The sequence below is a fragment of the Asparagus officinalis genome, chromosome 3, assembly GCF_001876935.1.
Source record: "Asparagus officinalis chromosome 3, Aspof.V1, whole genome shotgun sequence".
Classification (NCBI taxonomy): domain Eukaryota; kingdom Viridiplantae; phylum Streptophyta; class Magnoliopsida; order Asparagales; family Asparagaceae; genus Asparagus; species Asparagus officinalis.
In genome coordinates, this window is record NC_033796.1 from 8,213,051 (window position 1) to 8,223,860 (window position 10,810).

Genomic DNA, 10,810 nt, shown 5'->3' on the forward strand with positions numbered 1-10,810 from the left:
AAATATGAAAAGCCGAGGGACTTGTATCAAAATACCTATGCTCTAAGCTACCGTTTGGCAAAGGGTTAAGTTAGGGGTTAAGGAGACTTAACCCCTTCTTAACCTGCCAAATACAACAAATCTATATAAGGGTTAAAGTGAGTTAACCCTCCATAATTTGCCAAACATAAAAAATATAGAATGGTTAAGTTAACCCCTCTAGAGGGGTTAAAACGAGTTAACCCCTCAAAATGAGGGGTTTACTAATACTCCTATTTAGATGGAATAAGAGTTAACCCTTCTAATTATAAAGAAAATAGTCAAAATCATTGTTATTCTCAAACACTAAAACTGATCATAAGGGCTAAAATAAAACTTATTTAACGGGTTAATAATTTAGTCCTTCGGATTATCAAATGGGCTAAGTACATTAATCCTTCTCTTTAACCCCTCTTCATCAACCCTTTGTCAAACGGGGCCTAAGGGACTAATATTTGAAAAAAAAACATTGTTTTTGAAAGCTACGGGTCCTTGAACTTTAACACCCTGTAGTTTTCCCTATGTTGCAACTTGGACCCATGTACCCTCAGTTGTTTTTAGCAGCAACTGTTAGGGCAGCATGGTTTGGTCCAAACTGAAAAAACCGACTGAACCGACCCGAAAAAATCGGTTTTATGAGTAGGGCGGTTCGGGTCTGGTTGAAAACTTTTCAATCCGAACCAACCCAAACCGGCCGAATACCCAATAGTGCAATACCCGAATCTCAAACCCGACCCACTACCCCAAAGACTCAGTCACTCAAACCTAAACTCATTCCACTTTCCCTTTCCCAGCCGCCGCTCCTCATTTCCTCTCTCTCACGACTCACTCTCTCTCTCACTCGGTCACTTCTCCAACGCGCTTCGCACTCCGCAGTGTTCGCACAGTCCACAGTCTTCTAGTATAAACGTTAGTTCTAATGGTATGTTAGTTCTAGTGGCTCTCGTATTAGTTCTAACTTTCAGCTAGTATTATTTCTAATATAAATGTTAGTTCTAGTGGTATGTTAGTTCCAGTTGAGTCTATGTTAGCTCTAGTGGCTCTCGTGTTAATTCTAGCTGATGTCATGTTAGTTCTAACTTCCAGCTAGTGTTATTTCTAATATAAACGTTAGTTCTAGTGGTATGTTAGTTCTAGTTGAGCCCCTGTTAGTTCTAGTGGCTCTCTTGTTAGTTCTAACTTCTAGCTTTTTTTTTGTATATCGCAGGACGACGATGAGGATGACGACTAAAGCTGGAAAAGCAATGAAGAGGATTTACGAGGAATTTTTGACATACTCCCTTCTTTGGCCCTCTCTGGTTATCGTAGGAAATAGGGGAGTGAGCTCTTAGGAATGAAACTTTTGAACTCAAATTTTGTACTTGAGAAATGCTTACGTTTTGTTTGGATGGATGTGAGTTCATTCCTTGTAACTATTAGGACCTCAATCATTATGGGTTAAAAACAATATCAGTGTTTAATGCTTCATAATCTTCTACTTTGTTGATATCTTTTTTTTTCTTTAACACATTATGTTGTTTGATAACATGTTTGATAAAGTTAGAACCGAACAAGCCGAACCGAACCGCACTGAACCGACTTGCAACAGTTCGGTTCGATTTTGAATTATAGGCGGACGGGTTCGGTTGTTCAAATTTTGGTAAAAATTGAGCCGACCGACCGTTTGCACACCCCTAGCAACTGTACCATAAAGTTTTTGAAACTTCTAGTTACATTCCCGCACTTGATTTTCGCAGCACTTACATACTCTGATGTCTTTAAAACATGCACTTTAATATCCTAAAGTTTTTAAAAACTTTAGCATAACTGAGTGTGTCGCAAAATTGACAGCATTTAAGTGTAAATTTTAAAAAATCTTAGGATATTTAAATGCCAGTTCAAAAAACTTTATATAAGTGCAAGTCTTAAAAATGCAATTAAGCCTTATATTAAGCAATATATTAAGGGGGCCTTTGGACTGGTAATCATCCCCAACTTTTGGCACATTAACCTCTTTGTACAGCTTTTTTAAACTATAGTTTATTGCCTGCAATTTTGGAAAATCCCTTGCATCATCGTAGCTTCCTCGGTTCCACTAGTATAATGTAGCAATTGCTTATGTTCTTTTACTTTCATCATCGCTTGTTAACTCATTCTCATTATCATAGTTCCATTGTTACTGTTTTGGAATTGCAAATGCCCACATTTGTGGAACATTAATCATTGCCAAAGTTGACCATTTTTTCCCCTCACTTGAATACCTCAAAGTATTTTTTTTAACACTTTTATACCCTAAACTTTCAAGCCCACTCCACTTTAATACCCGCTTCCAGATTTCACTATGTTTCCTGTCAAATTTATATCATGCGCGAGCAAACTTTGCAGCAATTTCACTCTTATTTCGTAACCGTTAGCATGCGTTCACCACCAATACCATCCTCAACATCAATACTGTGAACTGAAGTCAACCAAGTGCTTGCTCGGAAAAACTTAACATCCGTATTGCATCATATAGAAAATAATGAGATTTCAATTTTATAGGTTTACTAAATCCCCTGATTTTAAATATAACCAACAAAGCCAGCAAGCAAATCAACATCCTGGTGGGGCTGATTCTCTCACCGCAAAACATCGATGTACCAATAGTTAGTCCCCATTTACTAATCAGATCTGATAATAAAGCACTATGCTTAATTGAAAAAGAAAAAAAATGGAAATACAACTTTTACATAAATTACAGGATGTGAAAACCTTGGTACTCTTCGAGGTTGACAATCGTGCAATTTTACATAAGTTACAGGACCATCAAGTACAATATGCTCATACATTCAGGACCTGGCATCTTTCAACATCCCCCCTTTCTCCAGATCTGAGACCAGATCTTTCAGAGAAGGAACTTTTAAAGCCAAAGTTCTGTACAGTCTCGAGTATCGGGCTCTAGTACCATCAGCTGTTCGAGCAAGGGCCAAGAGGCTTATAGCCTCAGGCAACTGATCAAAAACATTCTTGATCTCCTCAAAGCTCATATCAGCAAGGACTGACGGCCCTGGAAGGACTCGAATGATCTCATTGCCTTTTGGGTCAACTTTTGCCTCTGCTTTAATCACTAGCTCAGAGCTGGAGTTTGCTCCACACTTAATGATGAATGGAGTTGTTGAACCTGTGTTAAACTGGAGCACGTTCCACTGAGTCACTTCAGTCTCCCTGCTGGACATTGAATCTGCCACATAGGGTTGGAGTGCTCTCGATTCTTCATTGGTATTACCATCATTTTCGGGTATGGACTGCTCATAATCAGGATGCGGAAAACTTATTAAGTACTGAATGATTACTCTTTATTGAGTTTTACTAAAAAAATTTAATAAAGAATAATTGTGATGGGCAGTACTAAACTCTTGAACTCAATTTATGTTATCCATATGACTTTTATTGTTCTGAACTTCTTATATATTTGCAACTCGAAAGCATTTCATAAATCGTATGTTGGGTGTAAATGTAACTCTCCTTGAGGAGCACAAGGAAATATGCATGTAGTACGTGATTGTAGGCTATGATTCCTTTTATGCCAGAATGCTACTAGCTTTGTGACACAAGGGCCTCCCTTTAGCCAAGGGACTTACCTTTGGGAACAGCTGAGGTCATGTGTGAGGAATATGAACTATATATATGGTTGTTCACAGTTATAGATCAGTTTATATGGGAAGCTCACCATAAGATGTGTCTGTGTGTGCAGATGTCCACCGCAAGATAAGAGGAAAAACGATATTTTCACTCTTCTTGTACTTAATTGTTTTCTAGGACACCTCTTATAGGAACCCCGGAGAGACGACACATCGAGTTCAGAGTACTATAATGGATTTTATCAGTCAAACATCATTGTCGATTCAAAGCAAAATTGCAAGAGCATTCTTACAGGGAGATGACAAAAAAATTACATTAGAGAGTCTGTTATCTACTCTAGTATTGCAGAGATGTCATCAATGGAGGAAAGGTTTTCTTACAAGTGTAATTTTACCAAAATGATATGTTATAAATAATTACGGGTCTAAAATCTATGCATATTAAACCAAAAACCAAACATTAGGGTTCAGAACTAAAGAAGGCAGTCTTTTAGGATGATACAATCACTTGAAGAGCATACCTCTACTACTCTGCGAGCATCTAAAATCTGCTTCTGGGCACAAGGATGATCAATATCAAGAAGTGAAGGCATCCTTTCTGTGAGATCATCAAGTGAAGCTAACAATGCTTTCTTCTTGGTCTTGGTCAGGGAGCTTACAGATGCTTGTCTCATTATTTCCTGTGGCATAAGGTCAGTTTTCCATTATTTAGATATCAAATAAAAGAAATGCGCAAACTGAATCATGCAGAAATCAATCAAAGTCAGCAGGAGTGACCTTGACTTGTTTAAGCATGCCATCCAGAGATATGAGAGATGCCAACCGAGCATCTTCAACTGCAGTGGAAGGATTCCTGATTGGTGAACCACCTTCTTCTTTTGTTAACAAGGCAGTATCACTTCGCATTTGTTGCAAAATCTGAAAATAGGAAGTTGCAGCAAGCTTACAATACTTATGAAAACAATGCAACTTCGACGAATATTTCAAACAAGAAAACAGAGTATTGTGCCAAGTTGATGACTTGAAAGTAGAATGTTCACGTCAAGAAGATACAACTATTAGAAATAAGAAAAATGTTACCATTTTCAAAAAGAACAGTGTACATAATGAAACTGCTAACGTGACACAAATCACCCAAAGTTGGTTGATTAAAGTGATAGTAGGTAATTAAATTCTCTAGCCTACTTTGGAGCCAGAGGCCAAGAAGCATTCACTGCCATGATAGTATCAGGAAACACAATTTTTACAAGGCTATAAGAAATAACAGACTGCGCAGACATATAGATTGCTTGCCCAGGAAAAAAAAACAGTAGATTTAAACATGTTGCATAAAGCAGGAACAGCTCTGTATGAAACTGTGTGGTTTCAGTACACAGAATGACATTGCAACAACGTCCATCTAGGTAGCATATTGAGAAAGCATGCTGTAACATACATAAATGCATTAAAATGCATCATCTCCCAATTTGTTTTATTGAGGGTGGAATTTGCCTGAGCAAGCATGCTGTATCATACAAATCTTTTATCTTGAACATGAATGTAAATGCATGAAACTACACCGTCTCTGACCACATAATTTGTTTTATTGAAGGTGAAGTAGCCTGAGGAGGCATTTATCTGAAGCAGTGCTCATGATTCGTGTGATCCAACAAGTAGTGACTGACCGTACGTTAGAATTCAACAGAATTTCAGAAAAAGAGCCCACAAACCCGTATCTGAAGATCTCACAAACATATTTAATCTCCATTCTTGTCAGTTCTGATACAGAAAATAACTGTGTCACATTCAATTAGGACATGTTCAACGGATAACATTGATAGCTAGTTATTTCAATCCCTTAAGACACCTAGTGTTGCTCGGTGCAAATTTTTTACTCGACATAAGTACCTACAAGTGTATTTCTAGACCTGCAATTTTGTGCCCATGTGAAAGTTGAAACTACAGCATAATATACATGCAAATATTGTCCTTCTGTCACTTTTTTCCATATACATCCTCATACAGCTGAACTATGACTTGTTCATACACTTCTATGTGATTTACAAACAATTAATTGCATGTGCACAGCACATACCGAGGTTAGCTATTCTATCTTATCCCATATATGATGAAAAATGGTTTGGAATGCTCATTTCTGGTGTACTCATGTAGAGAGCCGACCGACTCTTGACAATATTGAGGGTATGTTTGAGTTTGTTTATGTAAGTACTGTCACCACTTCTAAAGAAAATAAGCGCCTTCCAGAAAATTTAAGTGTTTGGTAATCAATTCATGAAAGGACCTCTAATATAAGCACAAATAAAATGTTGTGGTACGTAGAAGTCAGTGTCTTTGGACTTCTTTCAACAGTAGAAGCAGAAGCAGTAGCGTAATCACTCCTTTTCTCTCTCCTATTATTTTTTGTTTCTCTTACACACTCTCTCAAGAATCTGTCTTAATTGAACTTTCTCCACTCTTTTAAAGATCTTATCTTAAATCTTTCTATCATATCCAATCTTATACAAACTTCGCCCTCCATATCGGTTTCAAATATTTAATTTTGAATAAATACTTAAAATTTAAAATATCCAAACATCCTAATCACTAATTACTATAACAGAAACCATTAACCAGACCATACACAAAGAAAAGTAAATAACTTGATGAGGGAAAGTAAGACGTGCATGCAACCACCTTTCTTCTCTTGACATCAACCGACTCCAAAGCAGATCTTAGTTTATTTACATGAGCAAAATCTTCTGCCTCCTCTGTGGCCAAGGTACCTGCTATATCCTAATTAAAAAAAGGCATTATAGAGAGGTTAGTTTCTAAAATATCACCTAAAATTTGCATTCAAGCTTGTAATGTACATAAAATAAGAGATACAAAATATATTGTTTCCATGGACAAAAATATTTGCAATGTCAAGATATCCAAAGATATGAGAAAATGGTCCCGTTTTGAACATCTAGGTTTCATAAGCTCCATTAAGTTTCAGTACCTAGAATTTTCCGTTCCAACTTTCAAGTTTCAGTACCTAGAATTTTCCGTTCCAACTTTCAAGTTTCAGTACCTAGAATTTTCCGTTCCAACTTTCAAGTTTCAGTACCTAGAATTTTCCGTTCCAACTTTCAAGTTTCAGTTTGATTTTGGGTGAAACTGATAGACCTATATTTTACTTTTGGTGATTAATGCTTACATACATATACAGATGTACTCCTTTGTGTGCGCATAAATACATTATATATCTACAAATTACATAAATGCATATATCTATGATTATTAGGCATGTAATATGTATGTATATTTCAAGGACATATACTTCGTAGTATTTACTAGTAGTTCTTTTCTGCTCGAATTTTATATGGTATAGAGGCAAGTCTTGAAACAAATATAATATCCAAAAAACCTAATCCCTTTCTCTTCATAGTACAATCCAACAATAATAACCAAAAAAATAAAAACCTAAGTGGCAGTTTTCTTTCAATGTCAAATAAAAAAAATTCTCCATTAAAGCTAACTGTAGAAACGAACAATAATAATAATAACAATTCTCAAAAGGAGATGTGTAACATTCCACTGCGAACTTTTGAATATTTCACTGCAAAGAACATCATAGGTGACATTCTCATTACATCATAAATAACTTGTCAAATTAAACTGATGAACAAAAAGGATCCAAGATATTTGTGCCTGTAACCTCTTCAACTAACATTTACTGCTGGATTTAGTTCTTCAGACACCAGGCTTAACAAGCAATATTCCAGACAGAAATAATGAAAGAAAGAAAAAAATGAACGAGAAAGAAAGAAAGAAAGGAAAGTTCAAAAAAAAGAAGGCTGTTTAACTAACAAAAAATATGTTTAGCAACAGATGCTTAAAAATTGATAAGAGACTTGTTTAGGCCCACAACAATTTAGTGAAATTGGCCCAGTTCAATCCAGCTACGTGCAAAAGTGAAAATACAAACTTGAGAATCATAAATATAAATAGAATTGAAAGCAGTCTTCAAATTTGCTAGTGTCACACCATCACTCACGCAGATGATCTCATCAGTCAAACTTTGTCATATAAAAATTGGGTAGCCCATTTCCAGCTAATTAGCACAATAATATCCTTTTCACTGCCTTAGTCACCTTACTCCCCAGTCCCAGATACTCCCTCCATAATGCACTTGTTGGTTTATGCTGCACATACCAAAGCTTCACAGATTCACTCATTTTGTTATCTTTCTCTTGTGTTGGTCATCCATCTCAACATTCTCATGTCACTGACGCCCGTTTTCAGTAGCTTGTTCCTTTGTTGCTAACATTCTTATCAATAAAGAATCAAGGATAATATAGGCATTTTATAAAAAGTTGCCTTAAACTTCATGGGTATTCGACACTTCACATAGTACTTTAGAAGCGCTTCTCCACATTTCTATGCACAATATTCTCCATATTTCATTTCACTCGGATGATGAATGGTTAATTCTGTGCAATGAACACGGCCATTCTTATCTCTTCTTGGTCAATAATATGAACTTACATCTATTTTCATAGTTTTGATAGTTGCATTCATTTCTTTATCATGTTAATTAAATCACCTTTCCACATTTTAACTTTAGAATTATCCCCTCTATTCTCTTCAATAAAAACAACTTGGCAAACAATGTATAGAACACATCACGAATACGGCTAGAAAGATAGGGCGCCCCAGTCCACATGGCTCCCACCATTGTGGGCTCTGGAGAGTGTTAGATGTATGCAGGCCCGGCCCTACCCTTAGGCAGTCAAGGCCTCTGCTTTGGGCCTCATCCTGAGTAGGGCCCACCCACTTAATTTCTCTTAGCTGTTATCATTTATCTAAAAGGCTAAATTTTAACGTTATATGAAGTTGAAAAGACTTTTCTTCATATCCCTTAATTAAATAAGAGGTTCTCACCCACTTTCCTTCTTTAAATAAACTAAACCGACTCCCTTTCTCTCATCTTTTTTACCAAAGCGACGCCCTTTCTCTCTCATTCTCAAGCAGTCAAGCTTCCACCAAACAGCTCAACCCTACCCTGATCGGCTGATCTCCATCTCTCGTCAATCTCTCTCTTCTTCCCTCTCTATCTCGAGATCACCGCAGCCTGGCAGCCGTTGCTGATAACCTCACTGAACCAATCGCCGTTAGCCTATTACCGTTCACAGCTCACATCCTGGGCTTTGTCTCGTCATCGGAAAAAGGCGGCGTCCAGACCTGAGTTATTTTCCCAAAACAAACTCCGGTTCTATCTTTCTAACTAAAACTATTTAATTTTCTTTATTATTCATATTAATTTTATGCTTAATTAGAGATATTGTAGATATACATTGAAAGTTTTTTATTTGCTATTTTATATTTTGAAAGCACGCCTAATAAAAAATATGAAATTGGTTGTCAAAAATTTAAAAAAAAAAGAAAAAGAGTTGAAAAATTAATTCGGTCTCAACAAGGAGCTCTTGATAAATTTATTTTTAGTAATAAAGATAATGTTACATCAACTTCAACAGAAGAAGAAAGAATAGATGAATCTTTACTTGAGAATGAATTAGAAGAATATGTTGAGAATTTAGGACAAAATAATGATATTAAAGATGAATCTTTACTTGAGAATGAATTAGAAGAATATGTTGAGAATTTAGGACAAAATAATGATATTAATGATAATAATATTCAAGAAGAAAAAGATAGTACTCCTAATTTTAATGAAGAATATAAAGAAAATTCACATGAGGGCCAAGAAAAAAATTTAGAGATGAATGAGATATTAAATTCAATTCTTATCAATATTTATGATCTTGGACAATGGAAATGTATTGATCAAAATTTTATAGATCTAATAGTTGAAAAAGGCCCAATTAAATATGAAGAAGTAGATTTTTCTAAAGATGAAAATAATAGACACTTTTCTACATCATATTACATACAAAAATTGTCAATTGGAGAAAAACATCAAAGAAGGTGGTTAGTTTACTCAAAAGATTTAGATAAGAGTTTATTGTTTTTGTTGCAAATTATTTAGTTTAAAATCTAGTATAAGTCAGTCAGTTAACGAAGGTACTAGAGATTGGAAAAATCTTGGATATAAAAATAAAAATCATGAAACAAGTCATGAACATATCACTAATATGTGTAAATGAGTGAATTTAGAAGTAAGATTATAAAAAAATAAGACAATAGATAAAAACATTCAAGAACAAATTAATAAAGAAAAAGAACACTTGAAAAAAGTTTTGCTAAGACTTATTGCTATAGTAAAACATCTATCAAAAAATAATCTTGCATTTCGAGGAACAAAAGAAAAGATATATGAAAAAAATAAGGGAAACTTTTTAAGCTTAGTTGAAATGATAGCGGAATTTGATCTCATAATGCAAGAACATGTTAAACGTGTTCAAGAAGGTAAAATTCAAAATCATTATCTTAGTCATAAAATGCAAAATGAACTAATAGAGTTGCTAGCTTCTGAAATTAAAAAAAAATTATCATTAAAAAAAATAAAATAAGCAAAATATTTTTCAGTTATTCTTGATTCTACTCCAGATGCAAGTCATCAAGAACAAATGACTCTTATTTTAAGATGTGTTGATACTTCAACAAGTCCAATAAAGATTGAAGAATACTTTTTAGAGTTTTTAAAAGTAGATAATACTTCAGGCAAAGGCCTTTTTGATGAACTTTTAAGTATTTTGAAAAAATATGAACTTGATGTTAAAGAAATAAGAGGGTAAGGTTATAATAATGGATCTAATATGAAAGGAAAACACAATGGAGTGCAAAAGAGGCTATTAGATATAAATCCTAGAGTATTCTACACATCATTTGGTTGTCATAATTTAAATTTAGTCTTATGTGATATAGCTAATTCATGTCCTAGAGCTATTTCTTTTTTTGAAGTGTTGCAACGTATATACTCGTTGTTTGCTTCCTCTACTAAACGACGAAAATTTTTAGGAGATAATGGATGCAAGTTATCCGTTAAATCTTTATCTCAAACTAGATGGAAAATTCGGATTGAAAGTGTTAAAGCAATAAAATTTCAAGCTCCAAATATAAGAGCTGCTTTGATTCAATTAGCAGAAATTAGTGAATATCCAAAGATAAAAAGTGAAGCTAATAGCTTAGCAACTTATGAGATTGAAAATTTTGAATTCTTATTAGCTATGAATATTTGGTATGACATATTGTTTGCTGTTAATTCAGTT

At 34.8% G+C, this 10,810-nt stretch overlaps 1 protein-coding gene across 1 annotated transcript in view; it reads right to left on the reverse strand.

Annotated features, from left to right (window-relative positions):
* LOC109832849 (kinesin-like protein KIN-14L) overlaps window positions 2,633-10,810 on the reverse strand; it is a 36,282-nt gene continuing 28,104 nt past the window's right edge. The window contains 4 exon segments of the mRNA XM_020400304.1: window positions 2,633-3,281; window positions 4,139-4,297; window positions 4,395-4,535; window positions 6,291-6,389. Coding sequence (XP_020255893.1) covers window positions 2,826-3,281; window positions 4,139-4,297; window positions 4,395-4,535; window positions 6,291-6,389 — 855 coding nt within the window. The 3' untranslated portion in view covers window positions 2,633-2,825.